The sequence below is a fragment of the Penaeus vannamei genome, chromosome 6, assembly GCF_042767895.1.
Source record: "Penaeus vannamei isolate JL-2024 chromosome 6, ASM4276789v1, whole genome shotgun sequence".
NCBI classification, from domain to species: Eukaryota; Metazoa; Arthropoda; class Malacostraca; order Decapoda; family Penaeidae; genus Penaeus; species Penaeus vannamei.
In genome coordinates, this window is record NC_091554.1 from 29,557,063 (window position 1) to 29,579,562 (window position 22,500).

Genomic DNA, 22,500 nt, shown 5'->3' on the forward strand with positions numbered 1-22,500 from the left:
CCACAGCTCCCTATTCTGAGAATACCCTTCTCTTTCAGCAGTGCCTCCAGAAACAAGTAGGCAAGGTTACCTTTCATAGTTGCTCTGATCATTCACGCCTTGTCATGGTTACATCTGAATCTCAAGCTCGTGCACTATCTACCCTAACTGGCTTTACTGGCAAACCCATTCCTGCAGAACGTTACCCCTCTCTTAATACTTGTACTGGAACTGTTTCTATTCCCCCAAATGTTTGTCCCATGTATGCCAAGGGCTGGTCAGACTGTGAAATCGATACAGTGGCAGTACAGTATTACACTCTTCCTCCCAGAGGCTAGTGTAAATCCCACGTCAATATTGCCAAGATTAGCTTCCGTAGACAAGACCTTCCCCATGAGGTTTATATTGGTGAATTGTCTTATCATGTCTGACAATATCGACTCCTTCCTCGTCAATGTCAGAAATGTTGGCGTTTTGGCCACCCAGCCAAACATTGTTGCTCCACAGGCCACTGCCCTCTATATGCCCAACCTGGTCATGACTGTTCAAATTGCTCTGCTCAGTCACGTACATGTGCCAATTGTGCAGACTCCCATATGTATTTTATAGGAGCTGCCCTGCCTATAAGTTTGAAAGTGAGGTAGCAGTTCTCAGATTTAAATTAGGCCTCACTCTATGTGAGGCCAGATAGGAAGCATGACAAAGAGTTTTTTCTCTCTCAACTTATTCCAAAACAGTTCTTCACTCTGCTCCCCTACTATCTTCACAGGATGTTTCTAAATTTCCCCAGGTATCTCTCCCCTATACCCTAAACCTACATCCTATGTCTACTCACCCTATCCACCAGTCAAATCCGTTTTCCATTCTAGATGCAGATACTCCAATCTCTACCACTTCCCCGATACCTACCCCTCCTCCACGCTTTATTTGTCGTACCAGGCAACCTAAACGTTCCACTCCATGTTCTCCTACTACATTCTCTCCTACACCTTCGTCTTCTGTTCCTCAGATATCTATCTCCTCTTCTCCTCCTCAGTCTTCTTTACCCAAAACCTTTGAAGACATCCAAAACTTCCTAAAGATAAACCAAGGGAACACTTCGCTCCCTCATCCAACCCCCAAATCCCTCTGTTCCTACTTCTGCATTTGAAGTATTTGCTGATATCTATCCTCCTCCTCCTCAAATTCCCTCCACCCCCCCTTCCTCCTACACCCTCCCAACATACCCCACCTTCTCTACCGCTTCCGCTTGAATACTCACACGAATCCCTTCTATCACAACAGTATCCTCCAGACCCCTCCCCTCCAGACATTCTTCCTGATACTTCACCAATTTCCCCAGTCCCCCTTTCTCATCCCCTGGATTCTGTTTTCCTTGAACAATGTCCCTATTCCTTCCCCAGTCATAGATACACTGCAATTCACTCAGTAACTCTACCCTCTTATATTCCCCCAGTTCCTTCCTCTACAAAACCCAAACCAAAACCTCCCCCAAAACCCCATTCTTTTCCACCTACCTCATCCTCTCAACCACCCAAACCACCCATACAGCCCAAACCAACCATCCCCAAAACCTCATCCTTTCCCACTATCCCTCCCATTCCCTCCTGGATACACACGTGAATCTCTTTTATCACAATACCCTTCCCCAGATCCCAACTTTCCTGTCGAACCCCCAGACACTACTCCTTCACCTACTGATCCTTTATGTCAACCTTCAGATACCTAATCCCCTACTACTAAGACAGCCATATCTACCATTATCACCTATTATCCCTATTCCTCCCCTAGTCACAGATATAATGCAATTCACTTAATTGCTCTACCTCCTTAACCTTTCCCATTTACTTGTCACTGCTCTACTTTATTTACTTCCCTCCTTTTGCTTTTTGTTACCATACTTTCCTATAATACCTTCTAATCATTGACACCTACTTTTCAAAAGCTATCTCTATTCTTCCTTGAACATTTTTCCTATATCTTCCCCAGTGACAGATACACCATGATTCACTCAATCACCCTAACTCCTTAACCCTCCCCTTCATTCTAATTTCTGCTCTAGTTCACTGGTTCCCCTATTTCCCTTTTCATCACTACCATACTATTCTATAACACTTAAACTTTCGACATTTAACACTTTTATCGTAATCTTTAACTCTTCTTTGCCCTTCCAGGCACAATACTTTACCACTGTGCTATATGGCCTTTGATGTCTAGCAAATTTATTTTCAAACATTAAACAATTAAACAATAATAATAATCATAATAAAGATAATGATAATAAAGATAATGGTGATAATGATAGTAATAATAATGGTAATAGTAATAATAATGATTAAACTACTACTACTACTACTACTACTACTACTACTACTACTACTACTACTACTACTACTACTACTACTACTACTACTACTACTACTACTACTACTACTACTACTACTACTACTACTACTACTACTACTACTACTACTACTACTACTACTACTACTACTACTACTACTACTACTACTACTACTACTACTACTACTACTACTACTACTACTACTACTACTACTACTACTACTACTACTACTACTATTATTACTATTACTATTACTATTACTATTACTATTACTATTACTATTACTATTACTATTACTATTACTACTACTACTACTACTATTACTATTACTATTACTACTGTTACTACTATTACTACTACTACTACTACTGTTAATAATAATGATAGCAATATAAATAGGATTTATTTCATTTCATGACTAAATATTAATATTTTGATATGTTTTTTTTTTTTCAACTATTCTAGGATGACTTCTTCATGGAGACATTTGAAAGAGTAAAAAATGCTGCTAGTGAATCCATAGAAGCAAGTACCAGAGGCTCAGTAAAGAATGCAAGATGTTTGAAAAAAGTACTATTACTTCAAGCTAATAGCCATGTTTATGGCAGCCTCCCAGAACTATTGGCAAAGTTATTACAGATGCTTCCACCAACTGCAATAGAAAAGGTATGGCTTATTCCAGAATTTGTACAGTATTTTATATGCATATAAACTGTTACAGAAATCTTTTACAAATCAGAAACAGTTCTAGATTTGACATTCAGAATCTTTAGAAGGCCAAGGTTTAGATAGAATATTTGATAGTTTGAGCAAGTTTGGCATCTATTAATCTTAATGTAAAGCTCTCTTTTATTGTAGTTGTAAGTTATGGTGTGATACGCCAAAATAAATTATTTAATCATATATTTCATAGTGTTGTTTTCAATTTCAATCAGCTGAATAGTTTGTGTCTACCATTTGTGCATTGTATCTGTATCTGTTCTTATTTTTATTTTGCAGATTATAAAGGATGAAGATATCCAGAATGACCTGGCAAGACAAAATACACAGGAATACAAGATACTTCTCAATTGCATCAAAGACAGTCTCACTGGGAATTCTATAAGAGATGCTGTGAAGAAATTGTCAGTTGCAAAAGAGGAGTTATCAGATTTTGATCCACATACTGATGAGGAAAACCATGGCAGTCCTAATTCCACTGCAGAGCATGAGAGTCAGATAGATTCTTCTGATATAACAATTCATGAAGAGATGGATATTATTCAAGTCAATGGTAAACTCTGGACAGTTAAGAAATGTGCAAGTGTCCCAGTTGATGTCAAGAATCTAAGTTGTATAGAGTCTTTATCTGAAGACAGTGCTGAAGAAGGTATTGCAGATGATATGGAACAACAGGAAGCATCTTACTTTAGGCATGACAATGAAATCATAGTTCACAATGGAAAAGTATGGGAAGTAAAACCCACTAAAGTGTTGGCTGTGAACTCCCAAGATATTCTAACTGATGACAGTGAATATGACTCACAAATGGAAGATCCAAGAATTACAGAAGCAAGATATGAGGATTCAGAAATTAGGGAATTAGAAGAATTGATAAGGACAATGGAAAAGTATGTTACAAAACTTAAATATAAATTAAAAATCATGAAAGATAGACGGGGAACTCAGAGATACAGACCCCAAACTCCAGATGAAGATCAGGGGCATTTTGAACCAAAGACAAGCGGTGGGAGTGAATTAGAAAGACATTCATTGCAACAGAAATCCCCAAGTAATGATGGAAGATCATCAAATTTTAATAATGTGGAGGGCAGGCAGTGTACTGTCGGAACTTCAAGTGAAGATTGTGAAACTCTCAGACTATCTGGTAGCACTTCCAGTAGTACAGTTAATCAGCAAAAACAGGATTTAGATAAAATAAGACAAATACTTTGTAAAAAACTAACAAACAAAACTACAGCAAAATCTGGATGTAAAACTCCTTATAATAGGGGAAAACAGTCTAGAAATAATGAAAATATGCTTTCTCAGTTAAAACCTGAAATTATTACTTATGTGTCATCATCATCTCAAGAAGACAATGGGGATGATGATTGTGACAATTTACAATGTTTCCAGAGAGTTGTTAATAATATAAATGTTATACCAGAAACTCATGAACTTTCAGAAAGACAATTTAAGGAAGACCCAGGCACATATTTAGAAGAACCAGAATGGAAAAACACAAATAAAGAAAATGTAAAACCAAAGACACAATATTTGTGTACAAATTTCTTAAAACATGAAGGCAATATGCATGCAGATGATGGTACTGATAGTGATACCACCTACTATACTCTTTGTGACCAGAGTGCTTCTGTGAATCCTGAAATGGGAGACATAATGAACATACGTACTTTGAAAGGCAAAGGTTTAGATCAATCTAAAGGTAAAAAACAAGAGATAGAGATTTGTGAACTTGTGATTTGTGATGAAGTGCTACAGAAAAGAGACAAATACAAAAGAAAATTGGTAAGTATTGCTAGAGAAGTTGAAGACCTAACAGATTCAGATGACCTTGCTTCTCGAATCAAAATTAGCCCAAGAAAATGTTCAACCAAATCATCAAGACATCAGGCCTTGACTAACATTAACTCATCTACAAAATGCTGTGAGAAAAAGAGAAAAGTCTCTAATGAATTTTTAGACAAAACTAATGAGATTGAGGAAAGAAACAAAGTTACTGACACATCTGAAGATACAACTTTACAAGATGAAGATGTTTACCACACACCAATGAACAGTCCAGAACCAGCACCAAAGCGTGCCAGAGTTTGCAGTGAAATAGAAGTTTCTCCAGTTACTGATGTAACAACAAGCACAAGCAATGTCCAGGTGAATTTTCTTAATTATTGAATATAAAACAATATCTATGTTTGGCATTTTTAAACAAAGCATGATTTACATGTAACACAACATTGAAAGACATTTGGATGATGTATTGATTGATATTGAAATTGATATGCTTGTGAAACCTAGAATGTTTACAAGTTTTGTTAACAAATGGCAGTACTGGTACTGCAATTGTTACTTTTGTATATCCATGCAACAATAATAGTAGACGTCATTGCACATAATTTTTTTTTCCTGATTTTGCCGGGGATGGCATGTATGTACATGCCATGCTCACTGTTTAGTAATTGCCTTTATGGATAGATGACTTAACAAGTATGTAGTCACCAATGAGTCAATTAGCTTACTAGTGCTAACTATTTCACTTGTTTACCCTTTTCCTACTGTGAAAACTGCGTTTCCCTGGCAACATCAGGTTAACAGATATGACTATGTCTTGTTATAGCCACAAGCAAAGCTTAAGCTATTTTTCATATTTGTTTTTAATAAATGTCCCCTGAATCCCATGCTTGTTTTTGGTGGTGGGTAGGGCTTAGGACACTGAGGCTGAGGCCCAATGCTAAGGATCAGCCCTACCTTGGGTGTGAGCCCTCAACTCAACAAATTTTGAATGGTCTTCCCTTTTCCCTTTTCCTTTCCAATTCCCAAGGTGTGAGAGCTGTGTTAGAAGGAAGAATGGCTGACTCTGTGCCAATCATGAACAGCCCAGGGGAGCCATGGGCACAGTATTCCCATTTAGTTATCCTTACCCCTCAAGGGGACCCTGAGGGGTAGACCATTTCTCTCACCAAAAAACTCTAGGCTTACCATGACCAGTAATGATTTTGCACCTTCATTAGGGTCAATGAGGTTTGCCCCTTTATTGAGTAGTCCCACTGATATTAATTCCCCTGATTTCTTGACTCCAGGCTCTCTTTTAACCATGACTCTGAACACTGCTACTACCCCCTCTTTAGTGCGTACTGTACACAGTACTGCTTCACTCAGCACCACTTCCTCTGCTAAAAGTACTCTGTTTAGCCCAGCCATATGGGATAAATTTTTTGTGATCCTTACTCTGACAACACTGATCTTCCAGCAGTGCTTCCAAAAAAGGTAGGCAAAGCTTCCTTCTGCAGCCTCCTGCCTTGTCATAGTTACATCTGAATCCCAAGGTAAAGCATTATCAACCCTTACCTGGTCATGATTGATCAAACTACTATGAACAATTACATGTGCAGATCCCACTTTGTACTTTATAGGGGCAGGCCTACATACAAGTTTGTGTCTGAGGTGGCAATTCTCAAATTCAAACTTGGCCTCACTTTATATGAGGCCAGCACGCAGATAAGGTTTTTCTATTGCTTCCTACTTAAGCACTGTCCTTCATTCAGCCCCTTCAGAAACTCTCAAAGACATTGAAAACTATCTAATAATGCTCCCATTCTCTCTACACTCAAAGTGACTGCCAACATCCATCTTGCTCCTAACCATATTTTCCCTACATCCTTTTCCCCCTTGCCCTCCCAACAAATACCATTCCCCCCCAGCTACATCATCCTACCTTCCTTTCCCATATCCCTTCTGATTCCACCATGATACATGCTTTCCTTTGTCACAACAACCCTCTTCTTGGATTCTCTCCCTCTAGACATTTTTCCTAAATTTTTGATGTAATCACCTTTAGACCCCTTTCTCCTTTTGCTATTCCCTACCTTATCCTACAGACATCCTTGTAGAATCCCACACTTCCTCATTTAACAACTTTGATGTAATCACCCGTCTCTTTCCCCTTTTCACAGCTCAACGCTGCCTCTGAATCTTACAAACTCTTTCACACATCTCCTGGGGCTCAGATCGCAAAACTCTCCTCCATCTTCATGTTACCTTGATTCTCTCCATTCTAGATTATGGATGCCATTTCTACTCCTCTGCCTCAACCTCTCTTCTTGCTGCTCACCTTGATACAATCCACCACAGCGGTCTCCGCTTAGCCCTAGGAGCTTCCGCTCCTCTCCAGTTGAGAGCCTATATACTGAATCTGGCATGCCGTCCCTCTCTCGACGTCGAGCACTTCTCTCTCTCCGATGCTATGCTCGATTTCACCAATTTTCCCTTACCAAACTAACTATTCCACAATCCTTGCTTCATACCTTTACCTCTTCTCCACGTTTACCAACTCCACTCCCCATACGTATGGATACACTCCTCTCCCATTCCCCCTTTCCTCACCTCCAACATCTCCCACGTTCTGTCCATTCCATTCCTCCTCCATGGCTTATACCTAACCCCTGTATTTGTTCCTCAGTTTTCCCTGACCCACCAAAATCAGATATTCCCCCCTCTATCCTTCTCACTCATTTCCATGACCATGTCTCCATTCATTCCTCCAGCATTCATGATTACACTGACGGTTCCAAATCCATCTCAGGAGCTGGATTCGCAGTAACATTCCCAAACTGCACTTTCAAATACACCCTCCTTCCTGAATCTAGTGTCCTTACTACAGAACTGTATGCACTCCTTTTTGCCTTAAGACACATACTCATCCCCCTCTTCCTCTTTTACTATTTTTACTGACTCCTGTAACTCTTTAACCCTCATAAAGTCTATACACTCGACCAATCCCCTTGTTTGTAAGATCCAGAACTGGTTGTTCTATCTATCCACGCGGCACAAATCTGTCAGATTTTGCTGGGTACCCAACCATGTTGGAATCCCTGGCAATGAACAGGCAGATACTCTTCCACGCTATGCCGCAATGTCCACATCACCTCAACTACGCTTCTCACATATTCCAGCTACGGATTATTACCCCCACTTTAAAACCTTCTTGTATAACTGATGGCAGTCTTTTTGGTAAAGACTCCACAACAATAAATTACATACTGTAAAACCATCAATCTCCTCTTGGTCAGCTCCATTTCACAAAAACAGATGTTGGGAGACGGCCCTCGCACACTTACGTATTGGCCACACTCACCTAACACACGCCTATCTAATGTCACGTTCAGACCCGCCCCTATGTCCTCTATGTAATGTCCCTATTTCAGTTCCACACATTCTCTTGTCCTGTCCACACTTTAATACAGCACGTACCTCTGCTTTTCCACACCTATCCTCCCTTCACCGATCTCCCAACATATCAGATATCCTTACAGAATCCCACAGCTTCTGCCTTGACAACCTGTTCTCCTTCCTCAGATGCATGAATATCCTTCACTTGATCTAACTCCCTTACCTAAACCACCATAACCATTTCCCCCATCTTCAACCTTTCAACACTACTCTAGATAGTTGACACATAGACATCCCCCTTTACTATACCTTCCTATAGTGCTATATGACCTTAGATGTCTAGCACATTTATTTTAACCATTAACCATTAACCATTTCCCCTTTTCACTAGTACACCTTTCTGCAGTGCTACATGACCTTTGATGTTTAGCACATTCATTTTCCTTCCCAAAGCACCAGCAGACCAGAGTAAATTAAATTTTGATTAGGTACTGTCAAATACACAAGACTGGCATGTCTCAATTAATGAAGGAACAAACTCTGCTTTACAATATTCTTGACCTACATGTAATACAATACAGTCAGCTGCCTTGTTAATCCCTATCTTAACTTATTTACTCACCCTCTCTACCCTTACCTCTCTTTGCCCCTTCCAATGCCATACTATCCTGAATTGCTTTACATTTTTTTTCTTCATTTGTAGCACAATTAATGACCTCTGATGTGTAACACATTTATTTTGCTTAGAAATTATTCTTTATGAATTTAGTTTCATTATTTATAGTTGGTCCTACATTGAAGGTTGATCTATTATTAAAGACTTTTTGATGCTTCTATTTTCCTATTTTGTTCCTTGGTCATCTTGAGAGACAAATGAACACAGGAAGCCCCAATTAAATACTATGTGTTACCGTATGAATGACTACAATTTCTTGAATAACTGTTTATCTGCTTGAAGGAGGATAGTTAGTAGAGCTTTATATTTTTATTCTAATTTTTCCGCAGTCTTTCTTAGGATACATGTAAGTATTTTTGAAAATACAAAATTCAGATTTTTTGGCTTTCTTATTTTTACTAATTATAATCAAAAGGAGGGACTTAAAAATCAGATAGGTATCATTTAAGTTGAAGGAAATGAATGTCATGATACTCTACTGAATCAGATGGCTTAACAGAATGCATTTTTTTGGTAAATATAAGTTGGTGCTTTATCAAATCTGTACCAGGATTAAACTCCAAATTTTATGTCTCAGTTGATTTATTTACATTACTAATCACCTCCCCACCTATCCCATGCCCATTGTAACTTGGTGGGGAGGGGTAAGGAGATGAAAATTGGGATCCAAGGCTGGGGGTCATCTCTGCCATGGGCCTCAGTCCTTGACGCGACTAATTTTGCATGGTCTTTTATTTTTCCTCTTTCTACTATCCACTCCCTAAGGTGTGAGAACTGTGTTGAAAGGATGAAAGGCTGACTTTGTCTCTCCCCATGCTCCAGACTCACTATGGCCATTTATCAAGACTTTACTCCCTTATTAGGGGTACCGAGGCTTGCCCCTTTATCAGCTAGCCCCACAGTTTTAAATTCTCCCAATTTCCTGACCCCAGGTTCTTCTTTGACCACTACTACTACTACTACTACTTTGCTACTACTACCCCATCCTCAATGCTTACTATCACCTCATTCCAGTCCAAAAGGTCCACCCAGGTCTTTATTAAGCTCCTTAAAACCACTCCCCTCCCACTAACCTCTACTTCATCTCCTCCACTCCCACAGCTTTCTTCATCCACTATCCTTTCCTCCCCTATTACTACTCTGTAGCCTTATTGTCCACCAGTCCTCAGTACTCTCTCTTCCATATGTTCCTGCCCTTCTATTAACCCCACTCCTACAAACCTTTTGAATGCTCTGTTCAGCCCAGCCAAATTGGATTAAATGGGATTGATTTTTTGTAATCCCCTCTGCACCCCCTTACTCTGACAATATTCTCCTCTTCCAGCAATACTTCCAAAAAACAGGTAAGCAAAGTTTCCTTTTGCAGCTGCCCTGATCATTCCTGCCTCGTCTCATTTACATCTGAAGCCTGAGCTAAAGCATTATCAACCTTAACTGACTTCACTGGCAAACCCATTACTGCTCAGCCCCATCCGTTTCTCAATACCTTTACTGGAACTGTCATGATCTCAACAAAAAATGCCCTGTCTTCAGCAAAGATTGGTCAGATTGTGGAGAAGACTTACTTGCCTGCCTCATTGACTATTGTACAGTATCAGTACAATGCTACACCATTCCCCCTGGAGGCTGCTGTAAGTCCTCCACCAATATTTCCAAGATTACTTTCCGTAGACATGACCTACCCCTTAATGTTTACATTGGCAGAGACTCCCTCCTTGTCTGATCGTAACAACCTCTCTTCCATCAACGTCAGAATTGTTGGCGTCTAGGCCATCCTGCCAAAAACTGCTGTGCCACAGCCCAATGCCTACTGTTTGCCCATCTTGGTCATGATTGATCAAACTGCTCTGAACAATCTTGCACATGTGGCAAATGTTGTGGCTCCCATAAAGTATTTCATAGGGGTTGCCATAAATACAGGTTTTGAGTCTGAGGTAGCAATTCTCAGATGCAATCTTGGCCTCACTTTTTGTGAGGCCAGACAGGAAGCATGCAGACAAGGTTTTTCTCTTACTCCATGCACCAGTACTGGCCTTTACTCTGCCCCTCCCCCCACCCTTCCATGATGTTTCTACACCTCCTTCAGTATCTCTACCTCATCCCATTCCTACCCCCTCCCTTCCTCAGTCAAATTCTTTTGCCATTCTAAATTCAAACACCCTAATCTCCACCACTAATCCAGACACTCAAATCTTTACTTCCCTAGTACCTACCCCTCTTCCTCCTTGCCCAACTCATTGCACAAGACATGCTAAACATTCCACCCCATCTTCTACTGCATCCTCTCTAACATCAACCTTTCCCTCAACCTGCAAATGTTTGTCCCCTCTTCTCCCCCTCGTAAGAAAACCTGTTTCTCAGACCTCCCCAACCAACTCTACTTCAGAAACTCTTGAAGACATTCAAAACTATCTAATCTGGCCCAAGATAACATGTCTACAGCTCATCCATCCTCCAATCTCTTTGCTCTCACTCCTTCTACACTTAAAACTGCCAACATCCATCATCCTACTCATGTTTCCCCTACACCATTTCCTCATACTCCTTCCCAACACATCCCATTCCCCCCTGCTTCAGCTACATCATCCCCCCCTTCCTTCCCCATTATCTCTTCCAATTCCCCCTGGACCCTTTTTGACAATAACCCCCTTCCCTGGATTCTCTCCCTCCTGACATTTTTCTGAAATTTTGATTTAATTTTTCTTAAACCCCTTTCTCCTTTTGCTAATCTCTACCTCATCCTATGGATATCCTTGCAGAATCCCACAATCCCTTTAACAACTTTGAGCTAATCACCCTTGTTAATACCTAACTTCCTGAACTGCTGTACAACTTCTGACGTGTAGCACATTTAATCATCAGCTGACCCCCTGCTTTACCCTTTTCACTAATACATGTGTCTGTAGTACTAAATGACCTTTGATGTCTGGCCAGTTTATTATCTTTTGTAACCATTAACTTCAATTAACTAATCAAAACCTTACCAAAGCACCTGCAGACCTATGTAAAGTAAATTTTGATTAGATACTGTCAAATAGACGAGACTGGCATGTGTTAATTAATGAAGGAACAAATCAGCTTTACAATATCCATTGACCAACATGTAATACAATACAGTTAGCTGCTGAATATGAAAAGTATTCATTGGAATTCTTTGCACCTTTTGTACAATGTGAAATTTAAGTTAACCCAATACCCCCCGGAAAATGTGTTCACTGTAGTATTGTTTTGTAAAATGTCTCTACACACAGATGGCTCTGCCAGTGCTTAACCACAAAGGAATCAATTAGTAGATCTTGTGACCTCAACTGATTACGCCTTTCCCTGAGTTTGCAGGAAAAACATTTCTTTTTACTAATGCTATCAATATTGATACTCTTATTTTTATCATAAACATCATGATTACTAGAGTGTTATTGACATTACTAACAGCAATATCAAACACAAGAAAATATAATAAAAAATCAAGGAAATGGGTAAATGGGTGAGATAGGTAGTTCTAGTAATTGGCTTATTGGTGACAAAGTACTTGTGGAGCCATCTATGTGTAAAAACAATTACTAAATTAAACACATAGTGGACATGGCATGTATGCACATGCCATCCCCATTGGTGTGTGTTTAATAGAGGAAATGGGGACCCTAATCTTTTTATGGTTTGAAGAAATGAGTCAAGTTAATATTATCTAACCAATATTATTAGGAAAATTACATTTGGAATGGTGTCACCTAAGGCAGGAATTTTTAGTGTCTTCTAATACTTAGTGAACATTGAACAAATTTACTGATATTTATTACATTTTGTTATAGAACCCATAAAGATAAATCATCACATTTTTTTTAAGAATAATTTTTTTTACTGTTTCTTCATAAAATAAAAAGAAGTTATTAAAATTTGTTTCAAAATATATTTTCATATTTTCACAATTGACCCATTTCATGTAATCAGTTGGTGTCTGAATTATGCTCCTGATTTTTCCTTTACTTTGACTATATATATCCCCCCCCAATCCTTTGCACTACCCGCTGCTGACAGACTAAACGATCCCCCCCTTCTTCTCCATACCGCCCACTCACCTCCACCTACCTTTGCCTATAATTCTCAGACATCAGTGTCCTCTACACCCCTCATAAGAAAACCTTTGTCTCACAAAACTCTCCAACTAACTCCACGACAGAAACTTTGGAAGATATTCAAAGCTATATGCTTGAGACACAAAATTCCACAACTCATGCTCCCTCCACACTCAAAGTGACTGCAGATATCCATCCCCCTCCTGCTCATATTCCCCCTACTCCCCTCCCTCCTACTCCCTCTCAATTCTGCCTACTACCAATATCTATCCATCCTAATACTACTGATATCCATCCTCCTAATACTACTGATATCCATCCTCCTAATACTACTGATATCAATCCTCCTCCTACTCATATTCCCCCTACATCCCTTCCACCTGCTCCCTCCCAACACAACCCATCCCCCTCACCTCCAACTACTGCCGATATCCATCCTCTGGACACCCATCCTCCTCCTACTTGTATTCCCCCTACACCACTTCTTCCTATTCCCTCCCAACACAACCCACCCCCCTCAACTCCAACTACTGCCAATATCCATCCTCTGGACACCCATCCTCCTCCTACTTGTATTCCCCCTACACCACTTCTTCCTATTCCCTCCCAACACAACCCACCCCCCTCAACTTCAACTACACATACATTCTCCCTCCCACCATCCCCTCTATCATTTCCACTCCTTCCTGGATACACACGTGAAACACTTGGGTAATTCCCTTACCTAAACCCACTATAGCCCATTCACACAGCAACTTCTTTACCCATCTTTAACCTTTCAAGATCACTCTAGATAGTTGATGCATAGCAACTATCACTCTTCATCCCTCCTTTAATATACTTTCCTATAGTGCTATATGACCTTAGATGTCTAGCACATTTATTTTGCTTTTTAACCATTAACCATTGATTATACATAAAATTTATTACACATTAATAGAAAAACTATCTTGATGTCATATTTTATGGCAAAAATTCATTTTAGGTTACAGATATGAACAACTGTATTAAAGTATCACCTCCAGCCTAGCTTAACATGTTTACTTATAGAAATATAGGATTTATTATTAACCAGGACTCAAAATAACTTTGCTCAGGTGTGAAAAATTTCTAGTATTTTCTAATTGTAAATATAAACAAAGGACTTAATTACATTTGTACTTTAGGTTTTCCAGAGTCAAACAGCACATCATCCACCAGTTCAGGACTGCAAGGTTGTCTTAAAGTTCAGTTACTGGGTAAGAATCTTTGTGAACCACAAACATGAGACCATCAGCAGGTTTGTTAAAATTGTGCAAGGCCCAAACCAATGAATATTCAATGTAATGACATGCATATACATTAAAGTAAATGCATATCTGTTAGTCTATGCATGCATATCTACTAGATATAGAGATAGAGATAGAGATAGAGATAGAGATAGAGATAGATGTAGAGATAGATCGATCGATAGATCGATAGATAGATCGATCGATAGATAGATCGATAGATAGATCGATAGATAGATCGATAGATAGATAGATCGATAGATAGATAGATCGATAGATCGATAGATAGATCGATAGATAGATCGATAGATAGATAGATAGATAGATAGATAGATAGATAGATAGACAGACAGACAGACAGACAGACAGACAGACAGACAGACAGACAGACAGACAGATAGATAGATAGATAGATAGATAGATAAACAGAAATGCATTTATTTCTGCGAATATGCATGGCTGTATATATGAATATTCATTGGGTCAGTTCTAACAACCGGCTGCATGACACTACTATAGAGCAAAGAAATTACTACTTTATGTATCTGTAAGAAAGAAGTATCTGTAATGTAATTATGTGTGCATATTTTTATGTGATGTGTATAATGTGTACTAATTGAGGATATTTGTGTGTGTGTGTGGGGGGGAGGGTTGCGTTCTTGTGTGCGTGCGTGTGTATGTGTGTGCTGTGCTGTGTTGTGGTTATGTTGTGTTGTGTGGGTGTGCGCATGCATGTGTGTGTCTGTGATCCTGATCTGCTAAACCCACTGCTGCTGGGATAATTAAATATCACTGTAGTATCGTTTTATGAAATGTTACACATAGATGGCTACACAAGTGATCAGCCAGGATTTTTTAAATACTAATGTTATCAGTATCATTCCTGTTATTATCATTAGACATTATAATTATCATATTATCAACATTACTAATAGCAATATAAGAGAAAAGAAAATATTTCCAAAAATCAAGGATGCATAAATATATGAGGTAAGTAGTACTAGTAATTGACTCATTGATGACTAAACATGTGGAGCCATATATGTGTAAAGATAATTAACTAACTCTCAGTGGGCTTGGCATGTATGCCCATGCAGTCAACAGTGATATTGGGCAAATCAGTTAGTGCATTTATCCATCTCCCAGTATGCATGTATTTAAGACAGAGTGAAGCCAGTGGGGCAATTGTAGATGTACTTGTAAATGCAAATGGATGAAATAAGATATGTATCCAGTTGCTGAAAGATTGTAAAGTTGAAATATCTGTCTAACTTCTTGCAAGGATTTTAAAAATATCTGTTGCTAATACATAAAACCCAATGTGGATGCAAAGGAATCCCAAAACTTAATTTTTTCAGGCCCTGGAATGAAAAATCGTGCACTCTTTCCTATAAACTTATCAATATTTAATATGGCAGTACTATTATTCCTATGCATACAATGTTTGCTTTCTATGTGTAGCAAGTAATTGTAATTACAATTAGTGGCAGTAATGATTTTTTACTGTAATATAACCTATATGCCATTTAACAGATCTATACTGCTTATTATCAGCCATATCTTTCTCTTTTCAGGTAGATAAAAAGAAGTACGCCATTTATAGTTGAAGATAATGACTAAAGAGGAGCAGGTTTCTTCAAGGCTCATCACTGCAACTATTACTGTTTAGATTTTTACTTTATATCTTGTTTCATCAGAATGTTATTACATGAACTGTTTTCATTATATCTAGATTTATGTAAGAAAATAAACTTGTATTGACAATTATTCATAGAATAATCATGTACTTTGAAGAGGAGTTTTTTCTTATGCTTCTTAATTTTACAATATAAGTAAGATGTGTCAAGTACAATTTTGTCTTATAAGTTATCTTGACATCAGTTTACAGGAAACTGTGTATGATATAAATTATACAAAATGTATTTATTACTATCAATTCCAAATGTTTGTATGGTCTGCCTATTGTTTTCCTGTTTGACACAATTAAGCAGGTACACCAGCATAACTGTGTGCTTTTGTTTTTTTGTTTGACAAAATTAGGAAGATATACCAGTATAAGTTTGTACAAGCTTCTATGTTTAGGAAAATAAAATGAGAAAAATATACAAATTAATGATATTCCTATGAGAAAAAAAATCCTCCTATATATATTTATCAAATATAATATGGTTCATGAATTTTAACCCTTTTCCTTTGGATGATATGACATTCATGTCATGGCTGACTTGGCCTTGGCTCCGGGTGATGGGTCATTCACATGTTAAAATGATGCATGCATTACATTTTATGCATTTCTATATAAGGAACCCACATGCCTATACCAGCCATGGTCATTGCATGAGGCAATGCTGTGATTAGCTATGGTTTTGTATAAAGGGTGAATTTTAGTACATCAGTCATTTGCCTGTTATGTCTGAAAGATATCATGCACCAAAACATGGTACTCTCTTGAGGCTGATGTGACCTTGTTGGTGTCCTACACTCTCCTTTATGTGATCAGTCTCCTCTTGTAAACAACTCACTTTGTATTTTGGCACTCTGCCAGTATTAATGTCATGAAGTATGACACAAAAAAGGGAAGTACTGAAGCCATACTGAAGGCTTGTGTATCACTGCATACAATCACTTATTCTTATCCCTCAATAAAACCACATTCCATCTAATACAGAGAGTGTAACACCTTATTTACTGGACTCTAATCAGGCTACTACAGATTCAATTTAGCAACTAAATGCATATCATGCATATCTGAATAGGCAAAAACATTAAAATCATGTTTTGCATATGTGATATATATATATATATATATATATATATATATATATATATATATATATATATATATATATATATATATTATATATATATAATTACACTGCTGGTACTCCATGGCAAGTATAATGCAACATTCATGTCTGAAAAAGGGCAAGCCCAGTTGGCTGTGCATACTATCCCAAATTCTCCCAGAGTATCCGTGATAAATCTTTCTTTTTTGTGATATTACTGATATAACTATAGAAGTTCAAATTTCTAATAATCTTGAAATGTGAATATTTGTTTCAACTAGTTCAATACTTTGTTTCTCCTATGAAAAATATTGCTAGCTATCCCTCATGGTAATACTTCTAAATAGGTCTAATATAACTAGAATGTGGACAGTGGTAGGAAAGAAACTCTTTCATTTTCAATACATTCATTGCAACAGAAAAGAAAACTGAACAGTTGTCAATTTCCTTATCTTTCTGTTTTTCATATATCCACAGAGAAAAACAACAAATACAGCATTTGTTCTGTATCAACATATTGTATCTGATTTTTTTTTTTTTTTTTTTTACATATTTTGCAAGTTACATAAAAAATACTGCAAAATTTAAAGGTAAAAATACCCTTTTACTGAGAATACCATAAGCACAAAAATATTAGCAATCAAGAACTGAAAACTTGATAATCTATCAAACTAGATTCCAGGGGTGATATTCACGAAAGGTCTATGACTGTTCTTTGTGATTTTGTCTGTGATTTGTGCTGATGCCACAGGTCTAAGTTAAAGCTGCTAATTAGAACTAACATTTATATCATTGATAATTTATTGTAATAATATGATAAGGTTAATATTACAATAAATGTTACTTATATTATGATTACACTTGTAGTATATCTAACTGTTATGTGATACCACATGTCTGTTGTAATTGCATCAGTTGTAATGGTAGGAATTGCTTTTGTATTTTTTACATAAAATACTGTAGTAGAAATGTAAGGATGGCTCAATGAACAACGGACACTAAATCAAAAGACCCTCCAATTTTTCCTTATTATTTCAAATGCAGAGTAATCTTCAATGTGAGAAAAATTGCATGAAGACAAAATAAAAACAGTCCTTATGGACATGAAATGAAAATAAAAAGAAAATGTAGGAAATGGCTATATTAACATTTGACATCAGATCACAGTTATGTAAATTTGCACTGTGGTCTCAAAGACTCTACTTATATGTGTGGGACACTCCATACCTGTCTTAAAACTCTGTCTGAGTCATAGAGAAAAAAATGACTGTCAAAGACTTTTGTAGGGTCACTAACAAATTAAATGAATTTTTTGCAGTATGTAGTAAATTGTATTACTGCAATCAGCAATCATCAGTCTATAATGATGTAAATGTTTGTTCTAAATAGCAGCATGAACTTCGAGATGTAGCAACAGAACAAATCATAGACAAAATCTCTATAAGACGAGTCACTGACCTTTCGTGAATACTGCCCCTGGTCACACACACTCAGGGCATTCACTACAATTGCTAGGCTCCAGAAGTTTAATGATGATGAATAATTAAATACAATGACAATGTAAAATGGCTGAATGAAAAAGCCTACTTCTGCAGCATATGACCCCAGCAGTTGGCAGAATACCTGAACAAAGAGCAAAAATAACAGTAAAAACTGTATGGTATTACTATCTTGTACCAAAAACTAACATGATGACTCAAAAAATACATCAGTTTAGTTGTATGAAATCATATAAAATGTCAGAACTATGGCAAATGAATTTTTATAATTTACATAAAATAAGCAACTTCTGGTAAGAGAATTTGAGCCCAATATGCACACAATGTGAGCATCTTCCTTAACACATTTTCGTGCCAGACCTTCATAGCGTCCCCCTTTTTTTGAAAAAGATAAAAAATGTCAAATTGGCTTCTTTGGTGATCAAACAATATAGACTGTATCTAAACAAACAGCTAATATTCAAATTCATTTAATCTATTTCAAAATAGATTACATATCACACAATGCCCAATGGCCTATACTGTATATATTCAACTCTACAACTACAATATAAATCTATAAAGCAAATAATGGCAGCAAAAAAATACTTCTTAAATATTAACAAAGGTGAAAGGAAAATAGCAGAAACTGACAAAGGCCATTTAGGTAATCATAAAAAAGAAATGTACATTTTTTTCCCACAATAAATTTCAAAGGTCTTCTTCATTGTGTCTTCGATAATTTCTAAGATTACTTGTAGGCATTCTCTTCTTAAATGTTAAAGTTTGTTCACCATCACCATTTCCATTTTCTGTTTCAGTGACACCATTTCTGTTGTCATGATTTTTCCTACTTCCACAGTCATCTTCACTCTTTTCAGTACTAGATGGAAGAACTGAGATTCCATTATCTGATGTACTAACACATGTAGCGCCATTGGATGTCTGACTGGTTCCGTTCTGCACTGGCTTTCGATTAGATGCTGCTGATGCAACCAAATCTAGGCTTCCTGGGAGATCTAAACCAGAAACAAGCGAGTTGTGGTCTGTATCAAATAATAAAGATCCATTGTCATCTGTTGTGATACTGCTGATTGGAATTGCATCACTTACTGCACTGCTAATGTTCAGGTCAGTACCAATGTCACTGACTCCATTGCTATTAATACCTAAGGCTGTCTCAGACAGACTGGTATCACTTAAAATATCAGGTAAGCAAGTAACTCTACTGCTAGTGCCTTCACTGCTAAGATTTCTGTCCGAATTTTCCAGTACTATATCATTGATTGATCTTTCTACATCTGAATCACTTGAATTTGAGTCCACAATTTCTGATACCCGTATGATATCTCCATTTTTAGTCTCAAGAGCATCATCATCTTCACTATCACTATCAATACAGTCTTTACGTTTTCGTTTTGTACGTGGTAGGTCCTCCTCACTACTGGAATCACTGTCAGAAGACCACATGAGACGTTTGCCACTGTCCCCTTCACTAAAATTTTGTTCAATTGTTTCAATCTCCTCATCAGTTTCACTTCCAACCTGATCATCATCACCGTCTTCTTGGTCATCTGAATCTGGGTCAGAATCTGGTACAGTGTTCTGTGTTACCATGATAGTATATGGAGCCATGTATCTTCTGCGGAAGGAAGATCTTCGCCTCAGTCTCCCAGCACTGCCTTCCATGGCACTAGGAAGGCCAGTAGATTCGCTCCTTCCACTGTTTCCTTCTAATGAACTTTGTCCCTCAGGATGATATAAATATCTGGGGAGAGAGATACTGAATCTAATTAGATCGCATTCAGGTACATAACAGTTTTTCACTTTGGTTATAGTGATCTATGTAATTACTACTTATTCTTCCTAAATAGCTAATTTATACACCAGACAATCCATTCCAACACATTAAAAAAAAGTTGTCTGGAATGGTACTACACGATTCTTATATCTATATATCACATAGCTAGTCATATAAGAATATATTGTTTATATCAGCCTAGAAGAGGCCTACTATTAACATCAAATGTTTTTAGTGTACAAAAGTCCATCAATATATGTGGATTGTATTTAATGGATACTATTCATTTAGTGATTACATATGATGAGTAAATATAACTGTATATGATCCCTTAACACAGTTGTAAAACACTTTAAGTGATATGATTAATGATTAAAGTATATGAATAATTAAACTAAAAACAACTATAATAATTGTATAATTACTGTCTTCTGCTTGAAGTGAAGGATCGGAGATACTGTTGAGCCTTCTTGCGATGCTTTTTAAGATGTTTACGATTTCTCTGGGCTTTCTTAGCTGCTCTTAGTATTGCTCTCTTTTTTGCAATAAGACGCATAATCCATTCACTTCCACCTGATACCTGTAAAATAAAGAAAAACAAATCTTGGAATGACCTTTAAGAAAAAAGAAAAGAAGAAAAGAAACTCAACTAAATGCCAAATACTGGTGAAATAGGATGTAATTTTCTATTAATAGAATATTTAGGTTGTAGGATTATTTTTATGATATCCTTGAGGGAGAGAGGGAAAGGGAGGGAGAGAGAGGGAAAGGGAGGGAGAGAGAGGGAAAGGGAGGGAGAGAGAGAGAAAGGGAGGGAGAGAGAGGGAAAGGGAGGGAGACAGGGAGGAAGGGAGGGGAGAGAGAGAGAGAGAGAGAGAGAGAGAGAGAGAGAGAGAGAGAGAGAGAGAGAGAGAGAGAGAGAGAGAGAGAGAGAGAGAGAGAGAGAGAGAGAAAGAGAAAGAGAGAGAGAGAGAGAGAGAGAGAGAGAGAGAGAGAGAGAGAGAGAGAGAGAGAGAGAGAGAGAGAGAGAGAGAGAGAGTTAGAGAGAGAGAGAGAGAGAGAGAGAGAGAGAGAGAGAGAGAGAGAGAGAGAGAGAGAGAGAGAGAGTTAAAAGAGAGAGAGAGAGAGAGAGAGAGAGAGAGAGAGAGAGAGTTAAAAAGAGAGAGAGAGATAGAGTTAGAAAGAGAGAGAGAGAGATTTAGAAAGAGAGAGAGAGAGATTTAGAAAGATAGAGAGAGATTTAGAAAGATAGAGAGAGAGATTTAGAAAGAGAGAGAGTTAGAAGAGAGAGAGAGAGAGAGAGAGAGAGAGAGAGAGAGAGAGAGAGAGAGAGAGAGAGAGAGAGAGAGAGAGAGAGAGAGAGAGAGAGAGAGAGAGAGAGAGAGAGAAAGAGAAAGAGAAAGAGAAAGAGAGAGAGAGAGAGAGAGAGAGAGAGAGAGAGAGAGAGAGAGAGAGAGAGAGAGAGAGAGTTAGGAGAGAGAGAGAGAGAGAGAGAGAGAGAGAGAGAGAGAGAGAGAGAGAGAGAGAGAGAGAGAGAGAGAGAGAGAGAGAGAGAGAGAGAGAGAGAGAGAGAGAGAGTTAAAAGGAGAGAGAGAGACAGAGTTAGAAAGAGAGAGAGAGAGAGAGTTAGAAAGAGAGAGAGAGAGATTTAGAAAGATAGAGAGAGAGATTTAGAAAGATATAGAGAGAGAGATTTTCTAGAAAGATAGAGAGAGAGAGTTAGAAAGAGAGAGAGTTAGAAAGAGAGAGAGAGAGAGAGAGAGAGAGAGAGATGGAGACAGAGAGAGAGAGAGAGAGAGAGAGAGAGAGAGAGAGAGAGAGAGAGAGAGAGAGAGAGAGAGAGGGAGAGTGAATTAGAAAGAGAGAGAGAGTGAGTGGATTAAAGCAAGACAGAGAGAGAGAGAGTGAATTAGAGAAAGAGAGAGAGAGAGAGTGAATTAGAGAAAGAGAGAGAGAGAGAGTGAATTAGAAAGAGAGAGAGAGTGAATTAGAAAGAGAGAGAGAGAGAGAGAGAGAGAGAGAGAGAGAGAGAGAGAGAGAGAGAGAGAGAGAGAGAGAGAGAGAGAGAGAGAGAGAGAGAGAGAGAGAGAGAGAGAGAGGGGGGGGGAGAGTGAATAGAAAGAGTGAGAGAGAGAGTGAATTAGAAAGAGTGAGGGAGAGAGAATTAGAAAGAGGGAGAGAGAATTAGAAAGAGAGAGAGAGAGAG

The 22,500-nt window shown here is 38.0% G+C and overlaps 2 protein-coding genes across 7 annotated transcripts in view; one reads left to right on the plus strand and one right to left on the minus strand.

Annotated features, from left to right (window-relative positions):
• The window catches only part of LOC113811896 (uncharacterized), a 24,906-nt gene extending 8,568 nt beyond the window's left edge, over window positions 1-16,338 (plus strand). For 2 of the 5 annotated variants that reach the window (XM_070122811.1, XM_070122816.1), the window contains 4 exons: window positions 2,789-2,989; window positions 3,323-5,197; window positions 14,128-14,199; window positions 15,804-16,338. In XM_070122811.1, coding sequence (XP_069978912.1) covers window positions 2,789-2,989; window positions 3,323-5,197; window positions 14,128-14,199; window positions 15,804-15,836 — 2,181 coding nt within the window. In that variant the 3' untranslated portion in view covers window positions 15,837-16,338. Of the gene's footprint in view, window positions 1-2,788; window positions 2,990-3,322; window positions 5,198-9,217; window positions 9,458-10,212; window positions 10,232-14,127; window positions 14,200-15,803 lie in introns of those variants that run through there. The other 3 variants (XM_070122812.1, XM_070122813.1, XM_070122814.1) reach the window with 3 other exon arrangements.
• A 1,072-nt stretch (window positions 16,339-17,410) lies between these two features.
• LOC113802229 (DDB1- and CUL4-associated factor 5) overlaps window positions 17,411-22,500 on the minus strand; it is a 31,635-nt gene continuing 26,545 nt past the window's right edge. Inside the window, exons 11-12 of one of the 2 annotated variants that reach the window (XM_070122810.1) lie at window positions 20,720-20,874; window positions 17,411-20,261 (exon numbers count right to left, since the gene is read on the minus strand). In XM_070122810.1, coding sequence (XP_069978911.1) covers window positions 19,205-20,261; window positions 20,720-20,874 — 1,212 coding nt within the window. In that variant the 3' untranslated portion in view covers window positions 17,411-19,204. Of the gene's footprint in view, window positions 20,277-20,719; window positions 20,875-22,500 lie in introns of both variants that reach the window. The other variant, XM_070122809.1, reaches the window with a different exon arrangement.